Source organism: Mobula birostris, chromosome 5 (assembly GCF_030028105.1).
Source record: "Mobula birostris isolate sMobBir1 chromosome 5, sMobBir1.hap1, whole genome shotgun sequence".
Lineage (NCBI taxonomy): Eukaryota > Metazoa > Chordata > Chondrichthyes > Myliobatiformes > Myliobatidae > Mobula > Mobula birostris.
The window spans coordinates 171,922,312-171,942,512 of record NC_092374.1 but is presented as its reverse complement, the minus strand read 5'-3'; the positions used below and the strand labels follow the sequence as shown (position 1 = coordinate 171,942,512).

General features: G+C 41.4%; 1 protein-coding gene across 2 annotated transcripts in view; it reads left to right on the top strand.

Annotated features, from left to right (window-relative positions):
• LOC140198036 (basic helix-loop-helix domain-containing protein USF3) overlaps nucleotides 1-20,201 on the top strand; it is a 49,427-nt gene that overhangs the window by 15,457 nt on the left and 13,769 nt on the right. For both annotated transcript variants that reach the window (XR_011886089.1, XM_072258866.1), the window contains exons 2-5: nucleotides 5,224-5,290; nucleotides 7,940-7,968; nucleotides 16,839-16,921; nucleotides 19,869-19,965. Coding sequence is in view for 1 of the 2 variants with exons in the window: in XM_072258866.1 (XP_072114967.1) it covers nucleotides 5,244-5,290; nucleotides 7,940-7,968; nucleotides 16,839-16,921; nucleotides 19,869-19,965 (256 nt within the window). In the remaining variant the exon portion in view is untranslated. The remainder of the gene's footprint in view (nucleotides 1-5,223; nucleotides 5,291-7,939; nucleotides 7,969-16,838; nucleotides 16,922-19,868; nucleotides 19,966-20,201) is intronic.

The following is a 20,201-nucleotide window of genomic DNA, read 5'->3' as shown; positions in this document are numbered from 1 at the left end:
AGACAGTGCATATTTTCCTCCCATGAATATAGTGATAAAGCAATTATAAGTCACTTATAAGTCAATAGCATCATAACATTTTAAGTAACGTTTGGATATTAAACACACAGGGCATATTTTCCTTGTACGAACATATAAAATCATTGCAACACACCAATATCGGTGAATCAGTGGGAGCTCTGGGCTTGTTTCCCTGCAACAAGATGGTCCCATCGAGGGGTGATGGGAGGCAGCGATACTTGAAGGGGGTTCCTTATTCCACAATTTAGTTTTCGTTGCATTCATTGCAGAAAATCCTGCTTCGCAGAGATATGATGTTGGAAATGGAAGCAACGTTTTGAGTGCTTTTGTGACTATCTCAGGATATTCAGCCTTGACTTTGATCCAGAATGCCGGCAGAGATGTTATGTCAAACATACTTTTCAGCCCACCATCATTTGCAAGCTCGAGGAGTTGATCTTCTATTTGCGCTGATGTGGATGATTCACCGGGGACATTCACAAATGGGTCCCAGGACCCATTCCTTTGCACGTCTTGGGTCATTTGCGTTTGGGAAGTAACGCTTGAATTCTGCCGACAGCGAAGTTAGGTGATTGCGCACCAGCTGTGATGCTCAGTCTCTCCCAAATTCCCAGTTAATGTTGGGAACAAGTCAAATATGCCCCTGTCCACTCGCCGACCCCACAGTTCCAGTTTGGCTTTGAAAGCAGACACTTTATCTGCCAACTTGAAGACAGTTGTCATTCTCCCCTGAAGTGACAAACTGAGTTCATTGAGCAGGTTGAAGATGTCACACAGATAGCCACTAAAGTACGACGTTCTCAGTGCAGCAGCATTTGTGGAGGTGGTTGCTCTCAGCGCTTGCTTACGTTTTTTCCGCTCAAAAAACTCAACAGGTTTGTCTTTAAGTGCAGGACTCAAAACTGCAGTTGTTTGAATTCTCTCCCCATTTAGAAAATATTTATGTTGTTGAGTGAGTCTTGAAGTGAGGTAGGATGCAGACAACAGAGCAAGTTAGGAAGTAGGCAACAGAGTTTAAGATGAGCTGATTTTTAGGAAAGGTAGAAGCTGTGTGTTGGCGCGTGGCCAAGTGGTTAAGGCGTTCATCTAGTGATCTGAAGGTCGCTAGTTCAAGCCTTGGCTGACGCAGCGTGTTGTGTCCTTGAACAAGGCATTTAACCACACATTGCTCCGAGATGACACTGGTGCCAAGCTGTATGGGTCCTAATGCCCTTCCCTTGGACAACATCGGTGGCATGGAGAGAGGAGACTTGCAGCATGGGCAACTGCCGGTCTTCCATACAACCTTGCCCAAGCCTGCACCCTGGAAACCTTCCAAGGCACAAATCCATGGTCTCATGAGACGAAAGGATGCCTATAAAAAAGAAGCTGTGGTGCAGGCCAGGCCAATTAGGTCTGGACCTTAACAAAACCCTGGTGAAGATTAGAGCAGCATATAAGGGGAGGCATTACAATGTGGTTTCATCTGCCAGTCATAAGTCCCAAAAAATTGATTGAAGTTGCAAGAAAAGCCTAAAGCTTCTTTCCAAATGGTCTGCAAATCACAACATTGGTTGTCACTCATTGCCTGGTTCTTGAGAGTTGAACTAATTCATTAAAAACCGGCTTTTTATATTCTTGACATTGCAATTTTCTTTTCCAAATCTATGAAGACATCAGCACTTCTGATATATTTTATTTGCCAAGTGTAAATATACGTTGTGTCTTCTAGTTCAATGAGTGATATACCATTTGTGTATTGTAAAGATCCAGGCACAGAATTGGTTTGGGAATGCTATCTTGTTTTGAGCAAGATCCTGGAGGTCTCAATAATGAGGCAGAGTTTGTTCATGTGGGAACATGTAAATGAGGCTAATCACCTATTTTAGTCCATGCTGGCATTCAGTACAGCATTGTAGGGGTTCAAAGTCAAAGTAAATTTATTATCTTTCTTTTTAAATCTTTTTATTGAATTAGTACACAAAAGGTAAACCATATAGGCACTGATACACAGTTACAATATATCTTTACAAGAGATATCAATACACAAAAAAAAAGTTAGTACAAACAGTGCAGTTTAGATATAAAATAACCAGGTAATATAATAGTATACTAATTTTTAAACATGTCAATAAGGAAAAGGAAAAAAAACCCCCAAAAAAACCCCAAAACACCCCCCAAAAAAAAACCACTGTGCAACTAAACTGAAAGGCAAAGCAAAGCAATGGGCTAACTAGGTATCAAGTAGAGTTAAACAATTTAAAACAATCACGTCCTCAAACCCGACCTCCATTAAAAACAGTTAAAAAGCAAGAAGGGAATAGATATGGCCAGAAAAAGTTACATTAAATGAAAATGTTGAATAAAAGATCTCCAAGTCTGTTCAAATCTAACTGAAGAATCATAAAGATTACTTCTAATTTTCTCCAGATTTAAACATAGTATCGTCTGGGAAAACCAAAAGAATGTAGTTGGAGCATTAATCTCCTTCCAATGTTGTAAAATACATCTTTTCGCCATTAAAGTAAGAAATGCAATCAATCTACAAGCTGAAAGGGAAAGATTACTGGAAATTTTAGGTAATCCAAAGATAGCAGTAATAGGATGGGGAGAAATATCTATATTCAATACCTTTGAAATAATATTAAAAATATCTTTCCAAAATGTTTCCAAAGAAGGACAGGCCCAAAACATATGAGTTAAGGAAGCTATCTCCCCATGACATCTGTCACACAAAGGGTTAATATGAGAATAAAAACAAGCTAATTTATCTTTAGACATATGTGCTCTATGGACAACTTTAAATTGAATTAAGGAGTGTTTAGAACAGATAGAGGAAGTATTGACTGGTTGTAAAATATGCGCCCAGTTATCCACCGGAATAATAAGACCCAATTCCTTTTCCCAATCTGACCTAATCTTATCAAATGGAGCTTTCCTAAGTTTCATAATAGTATTATAAATAATAGCCGTTACACCTTTCTGACGTGGATTAAGGTTAATTATAGTGTCTAAAATATATGTAGGAGGTAGCGTCGGAAAGGAAGAGAGTATAGTACTTAGGAAATTTCTAACTAAAAATAAATCCAAAAACCATGAAATACCATTAGTCTTCCAAATTTGAAAGGCATGGTCAGTGGAAGAGGGAGGGAAGAATATGTTACCTAAAATAGGAATCGCAAGCCCAAATTGATTAAGGTCGAAAAATTTTCGGAATTGATACCAAATACGTAAGGTATATTTAACTATTGGGTTACAAACCAGTTTACAGCGTTTCAAATCAAAAGGAAGAGAAGAACCTAAAATTGAGCCAAGTGCATAACCTTGAGCAGATTGTAATTCAATACTACCCATTTAGGAATGGATAGTGTATCTTGATCAAGTAACCAAAATTTCATATGTCGAATATTAATTGCCCAATAATAGAATCTAAAGTTAGGTAATGCGAAACCTCCATCTCTCTTAGCTTTCTGTAGATGTATTTTACCCAATCTCGGGTTTTTATTTTGCCAAATAAATGAAGAAATTTTAGAGTCAACTTTTATCAAAAAAGGATTTGGGAACAAAAATCAGTAGTGCAAAGTAAATTTATTATCAAAAAGGCCATTCAATCCAACTGGACCGTGTAGCTGTTTAGGATCCCCATAAGGTTCTTCCTATCCCTTTAGTAGTGGCAAGGGAATAAACATGGCCTTATGTGGTTTCCTGTGGATCTCTCCAAAAATATTACTGGACCCTCTTGCTCCCCAATTCTGCAAAATACCATCCTATGAAATGAATCAAAATCTGTGTACATAGACAAATGGATAATTGATCCTCAAACAATCAGTTAATCAATTGAATATAGTAGCAGCAGAAAATGTAATGCTTTCAGAATATTCCCTTGCAAAATATTAGCAAATTATCTAAAAACGTACTATGCATGATTCACAAAAACAAAATTTTCCTAATTTTGCAAGTTCTCCAATCTCTAGCACATCTTTGTAGAATTTGTCATTGTAACTTGCAGGGAAGCTTACTTTGTTTAGCAGTTCCAACTGGTTGATGTTGTGTGGAGTAACATCTCCAAGCTCCATCTGGCTACGCTTTGTGGAAGGGAGAATTGGCTTCAGGAAAATCAGTTGGGGAATGGGATCTCTGAGAGATAGCATGGACCTAGTGGGCTGAATAGCCTCTACCAATGTTAGAATCCAACCACCTCAGATCTACAATCAATCTTTCACCCATTATCTATTGCCTTTAGGTAAAGTAAGTTTCAAATTTCTGCCAACCTGTGTGTGTAGTAGAATGAATTTTAAAGTTTGAGAACAAAAGAAAGGTATGATGACAAAGTTAATTGAATGAATTAGACAAATCAAGTACAGAATGTAACAGAGGCAAGAAAGTGAGAAAGTAAAACAAAGATATTAAAATTCTGACATTTCTAAGAGTTGACTACACAGGAATGTGACTGCATAGTTTTTGTGCAACAGATACAAAGTACTTGAGAATCTCAGCGAATTAGGCAGCATCCATGGTGGGGAATAAGCTGTTGACATTTCAGGCCAAAAACCTTTGTCAGGACTGGTAGGGAATGGAAAGGGGGCAGAAGCCAGAATAATAAGAATGGGAGAGGGGAAAAGTACAAGCTGGTAGGTGATGGGTAGAAGAGGGGAAGACATATTCATAGAACACTACAGCACAGAAACAAGCCATTCGGCCCATCTAGTCCATGCAGAACTATCATTCTGCCTAGTACCATTGACTTGGACCATAACCCTCTGGATTCCTTCCATCCATGTAGTTATCCACATTTCTCTTAAATGTTGAAATTGAACCCACATCCACCATTTCCAGTGGCTGTTCATCCACACTCTCACCACCCTCTGAGTGAAGAAGTTTCCCTCATGTTCTTCTTAAACATTTCACTCTTCACCTTTGATCTATAACCTCTAGTTGTCTCACCCAACCTCAGTGGAAAAGCCTGCTTGCATTTACTCTATGCCCCTCCTAATTTTTTATACCACTGTCAAATCTCCCCTCATTTTCCCATGTTCCTGGGAAATAAAGTCCTAACCTATTCAACTTTTCCCTATAGTTCAGGTTCCTAAGTCTCGGCAACATCCTTGTGAATTTTTTCTGAACTCTCAATTTTATGGATTTCCTTCCTTTAGGTAGGTGGCCAGAACTGCACACAACATACTAATATGCTATTACCTTATTTTTTTGTAATTGTTATGATAGGAGTGCAGTCTGCAGTCACAATGCCAGAAATGACAGAGAATCAACTACTGCTGCGCAGAACTCACAGGTAAGTGTGGATTGATTTCAAGCAAATGCGTGAGATGATTCTTTCAGGCTCTAATGAATCCTTTGTATTCAGAAGCTTAGAGCTAGTTGAATTTCGATCCTAGTTTAAAATATCTCTTGAGGGCCACCCTTTCCAGAATGATCAAAAGTTTATAAGGAGAGACTGAATGGGCTGGGTTTATTCTCACTGTAATTTAGGGGTTACCTTAGAGATTTACAGAATTATGAAGGGCCTCGAGTCTATCCTAGAACAGGAGAACCTAGAATTAGTGGGCACAGGCTTAAGATGAGAGGGGAGAAATTTAAAGGCCATCTTCAAGACAAGGTTTTCACAAAGAGAGTGCTGGCAATCTGCAGCGAGTGAGCTACCAGAGGAGGTAGTTGAGATAGAGAAAAAATACATTTGAAAGGCATTTGAACAAGTACTTGGATAAGGGTCTCATGCAAGGAAATGAGACTATCAAGGAGGAGGCAGGCTGAAGAGCCTATTTCTGTGCTGTATGATTCCCTGATTTTATGAAAACGCTGGAATTACTCAACAGGCCAGGCTGCATCTGTGGTGAATAGAGTTAATGTTTCAAGTCAAAGACTCTTCATCAGAAATGATTAAGCTGCAGGAAATTTGTTAGGGAGGTGTGGGTGGGGTTGGTGGGGTAAAACGTGGGATAAGCTGGGTGGGGGGCGGGGGAAGGAGTACAAGCTAAGTTTAAGTTCAAATTTAATTGTTATTCAGCCATACATGAATACAGCCAAACAAAACTAGAGTTCCTCTGGGGCCAAGGTGCAAAACACAGTACCAAGAGTCACACATAACATACGTATAATCATGATAGCAGTAAACATACGGTCACCAAAAAAATATAGACCAAGACCCCGAGTGTCATGTCCTGTAGACTGATGTGCATGGGATGTTGGCCTGGAACCACATTTCTGCAAGAAGGTGATGGGTGAAGCCACAAGCAAGAGAAAATCTGCAGATGCTGGAAATCGAAACAAAACACACAAAATGCTGGAGGAACCTAGCAGGCCAGGCAGCATCCATAGGAAGGTCCTGATGACGGGTCATGGCCCGAAATGTTGACTGTTTTCTCCTTCACACTGTGGCTGCCTGGCCCGATGGGTGAAGTCAGGTAGCTGGGGGAAGGAAGTAAGAAGCAGCGAGGTGATAGGTGGAAAAGGTAAAGGGCTGAAGAAGGGATCTGATAAGAGAGGAGAGTGGGCCATGGGAGAAAGTGAAGGAAGAGCAGTGCGGGGGGGGGTAGGGGGAGGTGATAGGCAGGTGAGGAGAAGAGAGGTGAGAGGGGAGCTAGAGTTGGGGATGGAATAAGTGGGAAGGTGATGGGGGAAAGTGACCGGAAGTTAGAGAAACCAATGTTCCTGCAGTCAGGTTGGAGGCTACCCAACCATGACCTCCTCTACTGCCACAATTAGGCCACACAGTTTGGGGGAGGAATACCTCATATTCGATCTGGGTAGCCTCCAAACTGATGGCAGGAACATTGATTTAGGAATGGTTAGAGAGAGAAAACATGGGCTAAAGAATGGAGGGTCTCGGCCAGAAACGTCGACTGTGCTTCTTCCTATGGATGCTGTCTTGCCTGCTGCGTTCCACCAGCATTTTGTGTGTGTTGCTAGACAAATGAATGTTGGAGTACAAATGCAGAACACCAAGGCAGACCCAGCTGATCAGGTTAAAAATAAAGGAAAAAAGGCTGAGCTGTGTCCCAGACAAGGGTGAAGAAGTGGCAAACAATATTTGTGCTGGAAGAGTGCCTGGCAATGACAGTCTCCGACGAGAAAATCCAAGTTTGAAGTTCAATTGCACAACCATTTCTGAGTCCTCTACCATCAATATATTTGGGGGGGGGGTGGTGGTGTCATTATTGATCAGAAACTCAACTGGACCAAGTACTTAAATACTATGGTTGTGAGGGCAGTCAGAAGTTAGATAATATGTGGCAAGTGACTTGCCTCCTGACATTCCAAGGCCTTTCCGCTATTCATCAGATACAATTCAGGTGTGCAGTGGAATACTCTCCATTTGCCTTGATGAGAGCAATGTATCAGGAAGACACAAAATAAAGCAACCTGATTAATCAGCACATCGTCAACCACCAAATATTCATTCCTTCCACCATCTGCATACAGTGACTGCATTGTGTACCATATATAAAATTTGCTGTCATTACCCGTCCAAACTCATGGGCAACAGGTGCATGGGAACACCCGCTCCAAGTTTCACATCATCCAGTTTTGCTGGGTCTAAATTTTGGAATTTGCTGTCTAGCAGCACTGTGTGTGTGTAAACCACCAGAAGAACTTAAGCAATTCAAGAAGGTGGATCACCACCATCTCCTCTCGAGTAACATAGAACAGTACAGCCCGATGTCGTACCATCCTTATGACCTAGTCCAAAATCAATCTAACCCCTTCCCTCTACATAGGCTACCATTTTTCACTCATCCATGTGCCAATCTAAGAGTCTCCTAAAACCCCAGATGTATCTGCTTCTACCATTTAGCACTTGCTGTGTTTTTTACAAAAAAGAATGGCAGTAAATACTGGTTTCATTGATGAGGTCTAGACCCCAGAAAAAAAAGGATGTATTTACAGTACAATGACTTACTCTTTATTTTTCTGTTGTACATAGGAAGAAAAATAGAGAAACTCACAATGCAGGTAAGTGTTGTTACTGCTGATGATTAAGTATTACTCCCTTTTGGTTGTCAAGGGGAGTTTGAGAACATATTTCTTGAATCCCAGGGGACCAATATCCCGGTGGGGAGGTTTGTTAAGGCTGTTGGGGAGAGTTTAAACTAGAATTGCTGGGAGGTGGGAACCAAGCTGAAGAGACGGAGGAAGGAGCGGTTGGCTCACAAACAGAGAAAGCTTGGAGACAGTGCGAGAGGGAGGATGGGCAGGTGATAGAGAAGGGACATGCTCAGACCGATGGTTTGAGTTGTGTCTGTTTTAATGGAAGGAGCATTATGATCAAAGCGGATGAGCTTAGAGTGTGGATCAGTACTTGGAGCTCCAATGTTGTGGCCATTACAGAGACTTGGATGGCTCAGGGGCAGGAATGGTTACTTAGAGTGTCAGGCTTTAGATGTTTCAGAAAGGATAGGGAGGGAGGCAAAAGAGGTGGGGGCATGGCACTGTTGATCAGAGATAGTGTCACGGCTGCGGAAAAGGTGGACGTCATGAGGGATTGTCTACGGAGTCTCTGTGTGTGGAAGTTAGAAACAGGAAGGGGTCAATAACTCTACTGGGTGTTTTTTATAGACCACCCAATAGTAACAGGGACATCGAGGAGTAGACAGGGAGACAGATTCTGCAAAGCTGTAATAATAACCGTGTTGTTGTGATGGGAGATTTTAATTTCCCAAATATCGATTGGCATCTCCCTAGAGAGAGGGGCTTAGATGGGGTGGAGTTTGTCAGGTGTGTTCAGGAAAGTTTCTTGACACAATGTGTAGATAAGCCTACAAGAGGAGAGGCTGTATTTGATCTGGTATTGGAAAATGAACCTGGTCAGGTGTCAGATCTCTCAGTGGGAGAGCATTTGGAGATAGTGATCACAATTCTATCTCCTTTACCATAGCATAGGAGAGGGACAGGAGCATACAAGTTAGGAAAGTGTTTAATTGGAGTAAAGGGAAATAAGAGGCTATCGGGCAGGAAATTAGAAGTATAAATTGGGAGCATTTGGAGAGGCATAATATGATTAGGAATAGTCAGCATGGCTTTGTGAAAGGCAGGTTGTGCCTTATGAGCCTGATTGAATTTTTTGGGGATGTGACCAAACACATTGATGAAGGCAGAGCAGTAGATGTAGTGTATATGGATTTCAGCAAGGCATTTGATAAGGTATCCCATGCAAAGCTTATTGAGAAAGTAAGGAGGCATGGGATCCAAGGGGGCATTGCTTTGTGGATCCAGAACTGGCTTGCCCACAGAAGGCAAAGAGTGGTTGTAGACGGGTCATATTCTTCATGGAGGTCAGTGGTGTGCCTCAGCTTTGTGGGCTGAAGGGCTTGTATTGTGCTGTAGTTTTCTATGTTTCATATGTGGCCATAACTTTATGCAGTGGGTATTATGATTATATAAATTGTTCACCATTGATCTGTTCTTTTCATCTTGTGATGCGTGTACTCTAAACATCTCATGCAGTGTTCAAATGTAGACCTTCCAATCTGTTAATGAGATGCCCTGATGCACCAGTCACCTTAATTGGTGAGGATCCACAGGAATGGGTTAGATACCAATCTAAGCAAGTAACAAGTGACTGGAAATCAGTAAAGTAGAATTAAAATGTAGAATTAATGATAAGCCAATGGAATAAGTGGGAAGAATAAAAGATCTAACTGGCTCATTTTCTCATCACCAGAATTTTTTTTTGTAAGAGATTCATTTGAGAATTTGCTAGTTCCCTTGACCTACAGCTGTCCCATAATTAACTTTGTTTTCATCTGTGCTATCTGTTGTACAGTTAAAAGATGTAATTTTTAAGGTATGGGAGCTGTTATGGACTGCACGACAGGGTGAGTTAGGCATGTCCTTACATCTGCAGCTCTTAACTTCAGAAATTGTCACTATTAATTTATTGAAAAGGTCAAGCTGGTCACTTCACTGGAAAGCAAGAGAAAGCTGACAGAGCTTGTATATCTCTAAATGAAGGACTGAATGGTTGAAGGGAATTGCAGGAATGGGGAGAAAATGTGAGGTATTAAATTGAGGCACTATCTGCCCTCTCAGATGAATGCAAAAGATCCTTTGGAGCTATTGCAAAAAATAGCTGAGGTTCTTCGGTGAAATGGTCAATACATGTATTTAAGTTGCTATCAATGCCAATAACGCATAGTTATTGGTGAGAATCCATCCTTATAAATTGTCTGCATTCAAAGAGTGTTTCTTGGCTACTGCACAGTCAATGGCTGTAGCAGGTGCTGAAGGAATACAACATTTTGCATATTGTTTCCTTTAGTCTGCAGTTGCAGCCCATGTGCTGTAGACTTCGCTTTGAAGCAATAGTGAAATGAAAACTTGTAATTTTTTTATTGTTTCCTTTTCAAATGTGCTAACTCATGCTGTTCGTCCAACGTGTGCAGGCTCTTGATAATAAAATTTCAGTAGGCTACTTCTTTTGATGATCCCTTGGTATTTATTGCTGTCACTGCTGGTACTTATAGCTTTTCCTGATTGAAGTCCTAGGCAGCTGCAGGCATCTGTATGTGGTCAGCTGCCAATCTACTGACTTGCCCTCTGATGTTTACCTTATGATTTTGCTATCCTACCATGTTCCCCAGAGACCTCAGCAGACCAGCTATATCTCCTGGACCTCTCCTGTTGTTGGTCCTAACATTTTTGCGGTGAGTCACCATGTCAAGTAACTGTATGGCAGAATGCACTTCAGTGCCTACTAGAACAAGCAAAGTGTTCCGTGCTTTCCCGACCTCCAGCCTCTTCTTGTGCTCTCCCAGCCCTTAAATTTGGTGAAATTCTGTTGGGGAAAAGACACGCGGCAAGTCTTGCTATGTAGGTGGGTGCCCATCAGCTACTGGGAAGTACAGCTCACAAACCATCCAAATACACTGATCAGAGTATTTTACATGAACACCATTGAGTGTGTCCTGACTAGCTGCATCACTGTCTGCTATGGGAATTGCAAGTCATCTGACCGCAACAGCCTAAAAGGATTGTGAGGACTGCTGAGAGCATCATTAGAATCTCTCTTCCATCCGTCTGAGATATTTGACCACCTACCATTAGATGGTTAGGATAGGAAACAGCTTTTTTCACCAGGTGGTGAGACTACTGAGCTCCTGCCACCACCCAGATCTCATCACTTATGAAGTGCCAGAAGTGTTAACTGTCCTGACGTGAGTCCTGACCAAGGGTCTCGGCCTGAAACGTCGACTGCACCTCTTCCTAGAGATGCTGCCTGGCCTGCTGCGTTCACCAGCAACTTTGATGTGTGTTGCTTGAATTTCCAGCATCTGCAGAATTCCTGTTGTTAGTGTTATACCGTTTACTTTTTAAATTCTGGCATAACTACACCTTATGCTAAATGTCAATCTTCTGGAATGTATTTTTTTTGTTTACTTATGGTAAAATTACTTTATGCGTTGTGTGTGAGCTATATGTACTGTGTTGTACACCTTGGTCTGGAGGAACATTGTTTCATTTGATGGTATACATGTACAGGGTTGAATGACAATAAATTTGAACTTGATCAGAGCAGCTTATTCATAATGCTGTACACCTGACAAGTTTGTGGAACTCGTTGATCAACAAAATGCTGACTGTTAAGTCCCTCCATGGCCTCACCACTCCTCATCTCTGTAAATGCATTCAACCCTTTGACCAGCACATATCTGCATTTCTCCAACCTGGGTCTGTTGAGAATCTATGAATATAATTAGTGACCATGACTTCTGTTACCAACTATAAGCTATTATTTGAAATTATCAGCCTCTCTAATTTACAAAAAAAAATCATTTTCATGATCTTGGGAAAGATCTTGAAATGTTATAGCTGTTGTTTTGCCTTCCCTGTCCTGTAATCTCCCGCAGTCACACCAAAATTCTGCTTCTGTGATTGCAGGCTTTTTGTTCCTCTGACCCCAGCCTCTGATGCATTTCTTGGCTTCATTACAGAGAACCTTCAAAAGTTTACTTTTCATTTATGAACAAGTTACCTGAAGAGCAAAGCTTCTGTGGTCAACACCAATGGGGTGTCTCAGCATTAGCAACAGAAATGCACCTCCCAGTTTGTTTGGTAGTTTAGTGGCAGCTTTGTGAGTTAGGTGCTTCTCAGTATTTCCACTGACGCCATCAGGACATGTCAATTGAAGCACCAGGAACCACTGGATGAAGGAGATGGTTGTCTTTTCGTTGTCAGCTTTGATCAGTTTGCTATAGTAAAGTAACAGTGGAACGCAAGTGTCAATTCAGCAAGCCTCAACATTAGCTCCTTATGGAATGGAAGAGCTCCTTCCATTCCCTCAGGTGAAATGCCACCTACACAGGAGGATACTCTCTCACAAACAGTAGATTAAGTTGCCTCACCTTTCTATGTCCCCTGTAACTTCACCTCTCTTAATGGACATGTACTAATTGTGTTAGTTGGTTGCTAATCTGGAGGCCTAAATTAATAGTCTGGTGTGCACAAATCTCACCATGACAGCTGGGAAATTAACCCCTTTACCATGTATGAAGTACTTTATAAACGTACATTGATTTATTGTTACAATGACAACTATTGTCATATCTTTTTCTTAATTGTAACCACCATTACATGTAGAAATGATCATATTTATTGATCAAAATTGTTGTGGTAATCTTTATTGCAAACATTACAATGACACTGTAGTTAATTTATTGGCCTGGATTTTTCAGTTGCAAAGGTAGAGTAACAATCTGTGCTCAGCATCACTGTTAACGTGTAACTGACAGCAGCCTCACAACATGAAAATACTCTGATGTCAGTGATTCAGTATTCCTTCACTTACAATATGCAGTTTTCTCCAATGCTGTCAAGCTGAAATTCCTTGAACTGACATGAATTTAGACATTTTACTAAATTAGTTGTTCAGGTTTCCCCCACTATCCTGGGGTAGAGCGTTCCGATGAAACAGTTTGTAAGCTGGAATGTCGTAAAGTGAATAAGCAATTACCATTGATTAATATGGGAAAAATTTTTGAGCATTCCCAGCCCCAAAAAATAACCTACAAAATCATGCCAAATAACACATAAAACCTAAAATAACAGTAACATATAGTAAAAGTAGAAATGATGTGATAAATACACAGCCTATATAAAGTAGAAACCGGCATAAGCAGCGGCCTGATGGGCCACAAGGCTTGTGACAGACTTTAACTATATAAAGTGGAAATACTTTTCTGCAATCATTGCAGCACTGTCTAGTGCAGCGAAAATCTCACGCAAGCGCTCTCGGCAGCACTGTCGGCAGAAACACTCTCTCAAGTAACCTTTAAGCTATGAAGCTGCCAAGTCATACCAAATAACACATAAAAATACACAACCTATATAAAGTAGAAATAATGTATGTACCATGTAGTTTCACTTACCGGAATTGGGAAGACAGCGAGCACACTGAAGATGGTGTGTAGGCTGAGTTGTTGGAGGTTGGGGTGGTGGGAGGTAGAGGAGACTGGGGTGTCATCTCATCGTCGTCTGTTTCCATCAGGGCAGGCAGGTCATCTTCTGTGTCTGCCTGCCTCGATGTCGAAGGTCAGGGTTCATTGTCTGCTGTGGCTGATGTGGAACGCTGGAAAAACGACAGTATGCTTGACTGCTTAGCCTCGCGCATTTTTCTACCATGCAGTTCTTTGTAAGCACGCAAAACATCCTGCAAACCTGCCCTAAACCTACGTACTCTTTCAAAATTAAAGTCATACTTTCCTGCAATCATTGCAGCGTTGTCAGTCACAGCGAAAATCTCACGCAATTGCTTCACGTTCAGTTCCTGGACGACTTCACTTTCGGGCCGTTCGCTACTGCGTTCTGTTTCGATTGTTATCCTTTCCTCTTGCAATTGCATCGGCTCTTCATCTATCAGTTCTTGGTCATGGGATGCCAAAACCTCTTCAACAACATCTTCGTCAACTTCCACAAACCCAGCCTCCTTAGCCAAACTTACTATTGCCGTATCAGCCGAAGCACTCCCTCTGGTAAACGTTAAACTATGAAGCTGCCCTTGCCTCAGAAACCGATCAAACTACCCATGACTACCTTTAAATTCCACTTTCGCAACACTTTCATTGCCATCGTCCAGTGCTTTCTGTTTCAGCTTATTAAAAAGACTGACTGATTTCTCCTTAAGTATAAGAAAACTTAACAGAACACCACGCTTTGTATACCCATCAATCCACTCAAGCAATAGACTTTCCATTTTATCCATTATTGGATGCCGACTAAGAGAGACCACTTTGCTACGAGCAGAACCAACAGTAACATCAGCAGCTTTCAAGATTCTTTCTCTCTACGTATAAATAATGCGAATGGTGGATGCAGGCAAGTTCAACGTGCGAACAATGTCCTTACTTCATTCACCATGATCGAAATGCTTAATTATGTCTAGTTTTATGCTAAGTGTAACACCCTTACGAGCTCTTTCAGGCTTTTCTGATACCTTAGAACTCATCTTGCTAACGAATGCACAAAATAAATTGAGATAAAGCACGTGTTTAAGCAATGGCAGCTAGAATGCAGTTCCGGGGGAGGAGCTTGGCTGTTCGGGTGCGCGCTGCCTTTTTTCGTAACAGTGAAAACACCTTCTGTTAACGAAAACAGGTAACTAATGTAGGTCTTTTGTAACAGCGAAGTGTTGTAAAGCTAATGTTCGGAAAACGGGGGCCACCTGTATTGTTAAAGAGCATGGAAATCCTATAGTAACAATAGTGTTGAAATTCACAGCAGGTCAAGAGAGAAACAAAGTTAATGTTTCAGGTCAATAGCAGTTGATGAGAACATCTCTTGATTAATTTTATCAGTTCTGAACATTTTAAATTTGTTTTCCAAGCCATAACAATTAAACAGTCTGTCCCTTGATTTGCATACATAAAATTAGTTATTATTTCCTTTTATGTTTATTTCAAACTACACCAGTTTTTGTAGATTTCTCCTTTGTGGTGATATTTCTTCTACTTTAGTCATCCAGTCTCTGTTTGGAATCAGATTTATTATCACTGATATGTGATGTGAAATTTGTTGTTTTATCACAGGAGGGCAAAGATCTATAAATTAAAGATCTAAAAAATCTATAAATTACAAAAATAACTAAATATTGCAAAAGGAAAGGAATATCAAGCTAGTGTTTGTGGATTCATGGATTATTCAGAAATCTGATGGCAGAGGGGAAGAAGCTGTTTCTAAGTCATTTAATGTGTGTCTTCAGGCTCCTGTACTACTTCTCTAATGGTAGTAATGAGAAGAGGGCAGTGAGGTTCCTTAGTGATGGATACTGCCTTCTTCAGGCACCACTTCTTGAAGATGTTGTTCATGCTGTGTAAGGTTGTGCTTGTGATGGAGCTGGCTTAGTCTACGACCCTCAGCACCTTTAGTACTGATGTTAAAATGTAAATTGAAGTGTTCTGTAGTCCTCTGTAGAAATTGTTACACATGATCATCTGTTTGGAAAGCTGATTTCTGACTTGATATTGGGAATGGGTATCTCTAATGTAAGATTATCCACCTGTAACATCTTAGATTTTTGTTTCCACAGATGCTGACTAAGTGCTGAGTATTTCCAGAATTAATTTTTACTTCAGATTTCCAGCGGCTGCTTATTTTGCATCTCTCTTTTTACTGCTCCCTGTGCTTTTCTAATTTATTTATCTCTTGTTTACCTTCCCCTAGATGGATCAGCTTCTCCTCCTGTGACACGGAAATAACTGTAATCATCTGGACAACCTATCACACACATTCCCATTTTCAGTCCTCCTTTTTCCTCTCTCTACACCTTAAAACATGCTTATTTTCTAATTTTTCAGCTTGAAGGAAGGTCATTGACCTGAAATGTTAACTCTGTTTCTCTCCCCTCAGATGCTGCTTGACCTGCTGAGTATCTCCAGCATTTTCTTTTTTTTATAGTTTTGATGACTTAACTGATACTGGCCGTCAGGAATCCTTTTGAACTGATACCTGATAGAAGCAGTCATTGGAACATGGCAAGTTCTCTTCAAGGAGATTGCTTGATATTTGTTGGGATCTCTTTTATCCCCCTCAATGAGAAACATAATTACTATACAAGGAGATTGCTTGATATTTGTTGGGATCTCTTTTATCCCCCTCAATGAGAAACATAATTACTATACCCGTGACTGTAAATTCTGAGGCACTTTATTATACTAAGGTAATAGTCGTATTCAATATACTATATTTTTGCAGTAATAATCAAGTTTCAGCATTATTGTGTACTATCTTTTTTTGTTATTGCTAGTTGGAATTGTTTTACTTACGCTGTTTTGAAAATGAATGATCCAGAATTGTTGTTGTTCCTCCAATAAAGATAGCAAAATCACTGCCTTCACTTAATTACTGACGTTGAGATACAGTCTTTCCTGTGACTATGAAGAGAGTTATAGAAACTTAGAGAGTTCCATCATTGAACTGAAATATACCATTGTGGTGAAAGAAATGAGCACTGAGCCAAGGACAGAGTTATGCGGTGGGGGTGGGGAGAATTACAAGAGTTTTGGTAAATTCTGGGTGTAAATCAAATACTGAAGCTTGCTGTGTCTGAATGCCATTTGTTTGCTGAGTAACAAACTTATTCAACACTAAGGACAGTGGTTCTTAGATATATAGCAACAGTAGAAGTGTCAGGAATCCATTTAATGGGCAGCACTTAGCAATTTCATTGTGGTATGCCTTTGAGTAATGTGTATGTAATTTCAACTTTCCTATCACAATATTTCTGAACCTCGCTGCATGTGGATCTGTTACTGGAAAGTTAAGAAATATAGAAAATAAGGATTAGAAATTCAGTTCCTTCAATTTTTAAATGAAAAATTCTGATTTTCTAGTCGAAAGACACCGAAAGAAGAAGATTAACTCTGGAATAAACAAAATTGGAGAACTTATTCCATGCTCTCCTGCTTTGAAACAGGTAAAATAGTTCCAATTTTGTACAGCTCTTTGGATTTAAAAAATTAACGAATTGGATAGACAATGTAAGTTTGTATCCAATAAGGACACAGCCACGAATCAATCCAACCATTAACCTTCCCCAAACACGAGGAAATCTGCAGATGCTGGAATTTCAAGCAGCACAATAAAAATTGCTGGTGAACACAGCAGGCCAGGCAGCATCTATAGGAAGAGGTACAGTCGACGTTTCGGGCAGAGATCCTTCGTCAGGACTAACTGAAAGAAGAGATAGTAATCAACTGTCTCGACTTCACCGCACCTTGTTCCCATTCCAACCTCACTCCTTCCAAACACTCTGCTCTCCACTCCCTTCGCACTCCTAACCTTACTATAAAACCTGCTGATAAGAGGGGTGCCATTGTAGTCTGGCGTACTGACCTCTATCTTGCCGAGGCACAGCGACAACTTGCGGATACCTCCTCTTATTTACCCCTCGGTCATGACCCCACTAAGGAGCACCAGGCCATTGTCTCCCACACCATCATCAACTTTATCCACTGGGGATCTCCCATCCACTGCTACCAACCTTATAGTTCCCACACCCCGCACTTCCCGTTTCTACCTCCTACCCAAGATCCACAAACCTGCCTGTCTAGGTAGACCCTTTGTCTCAGCTTGCTCCTGCCCCTCCGGACTCATTTCTGCATACCTCGATACTGTTTTATCCCCCCCTTGTTCAATCCCTTCCTAGCTATGTTCATGACACTTCTCACGCTCTGAATCTTTTCGATGATTTTACGTTCCCTGGCCCCCACTGCTTTAATTTCACCATGGATCTTCAGTCCCTATATACCTCCATCCCCCACCAGGAAGGTCTCAAAGCTCTCTGTTTATTTTTGGATTCCAGACTTAACCAGTTCCCCTCTACCACCACTCTGCTCTGTCTAGCGGAATTAGTCCTTACTCTTAATAATTTCTCCTTTAGCTCCTCCCACTTCCTCCAAACTAAAGGTGTAGCCATGGGCACCCGTATGGGTCCCAGCTATGCCTGCCTTTTTGTTGACTTTGTGGAACAATCCATGTTCCAAGCCTATACTGGTATCTGTCCCCCACTTTTCCTTCGCTACATCGACGACTGCATTGGCGCTGCTTCCTGCGCGCATGCTGAGCATGTTGACTTCATTAACTTTGCCTCCAACTTTTACCCTGCCCTCAAGTTTACCTGGTCCATTTCTGACACCTCCCTCCCCTTTCTTGATCTTTCTGTCCGTATCTCTGGAGACAGCTTATCTACTGATGTCTACTATAAGCCTACGGACTCTCACAGTTACCTGGACTATTCCTCTTCTCACCCTGTCTCTTGCAAAAATGCCATCCCCTTCTCGCAATTCCTCTGTCTCCGCCGCATCTGCTCTCAGGATGAGGCTTTTCATTCCAGGATGAAGGAGATGTCCTCCTTTTTTAAAGAAAGGGGCTTCCCTTCCTCCACCATAAACTCCGCTCTTCAAACGCATCTCCCCCATTTCACGTACATCTGCTCTCACTCCATCCTCCCGCCACCCCACTAAGAATAGGGTTCCCCTTGTCCTCACCTAACACCCCACCAGCCTCCGGGTCCAACATATTATTCTCCGTAACTTCCACCACCTTCAACGGGATCCCACCACTAAGCACATCTTTCCCTCCTCCCACTTGCTTTCCGCAGGGATCACTCCCTACGCGACTTCCTTGTCCATTCGTCCCCACCATCTCTTCCCTTTGATCTCCCTCCAGGCACTTATCCTTGTAAGCAGAACAAGTGCTACACATGCCCTTACACTTCCTCCCTCACCACCATTCAGGGCCCCTGACAGTCCTTCCAGGTGAGGCGACACTTCACCTGTGAGTTGGCTGGGGTGATATATGCGTCCGGTGCTCCCGATGCGGCCTTCTATATATTGGTGAGACCTGATGCAGGCTGGGAGACTGTTTTGCTGAACACCTATGCTCTGTCTGCCAGAGAAAGCAGGATCTCCCAGTGGCCACACATTTTAATTCCACATCCCATTCCCATTCTGATATATCTATCCACGGCCTCCTCTACTGTCAAGATGAAGCCACACTCAGGTTGGAGGAACAACACCTTATATTCCGTCTGGGTAGCCTCCAACCTGATGGCATGAACATTGACTTCTCCAACTTCCGTTAATGCCCCACCTCCTCTTCGTACCCCATCCATTATTTATTTATCTTTTATTATTTTTTTTTTTCTCTCTCCTTTTTCTCCCTCTGTCCCTCTCACTATACTCCTTGCCCATGCTCTGGGCTTCCCCTGTCCCCCTTTCTTTCTCCCTAGGGCTCCCGTCCGTCCCATGATCCTCTCATATCCCTTTTACCAATCAACTTACCAGCTCTTAGTTCCATCCCTTCACCCTCCTGTCTTTTCCTATCATTCCGGAAATCCCCCTCTCCCTCCCACTTTCATATCTCTTACTATCTCTACTTTCAGTTAGTCCTAACAAAGGGTATTGGCCCGAAACGTCGACTGTACCTCTTCCTATAGATGCTGCCATGCTGCCTGGCCTGCTGCATTAACCTTCCCCATGTGATTCCAGATGCTGATACATTTCTTCCAAGTCTCTAATTCATGACCGTGTTGTGGAATACTGGATGGTGGGGGGGGGGGGGGGGGGAGCGAGGAAATAAAATGAGATGTATAGCAGAAAGAACGAGTGGCTGGTTTGAAATAAAGAGCAAAACTCCAAATTTCACTTTGGTTCACTTGTCTATTTGTATGCTTGTATAAATAATTTATGTACTTGGAAATCTCTCTGCTCTTAATGGTTTCCATTCCTTTGCCATTTAACTGTGTCAAAGAACCTCTAAAACACTTTAATTTTCTTTTCTACAGACCTTTTTCTTTGTACCACTTTTAAAAGCAGCAATGAATATGGCTTTGTTGAACTATTTTTTTCTCTTGTACACAGAGTAAAAATATGATACTAGATCAAGCATACAAATACATTTCAGAGCTGAAGAGGCAGAATGATGAAATTCTTCTGAATGGAGGAACCAAAGAACAAGGTGAGTGTGTGATACGATAATCTGTGTATCCAGTCTTACTCAGTAATTGTTCTCTTCACTGCCCTCCCTACCCTCACATCGTATTATTGTGATATGCAGTGCAATGGTGAAGATTTTAACAGCGTTTCATCATTGCTAAATGTTGTTACTGTGAAGCTATCACCCCGATCCTTGATCTTATAAACATCATTTAGCCACACAGACTCTCAAGTGGATGATTTGTTTGTAACTGAATT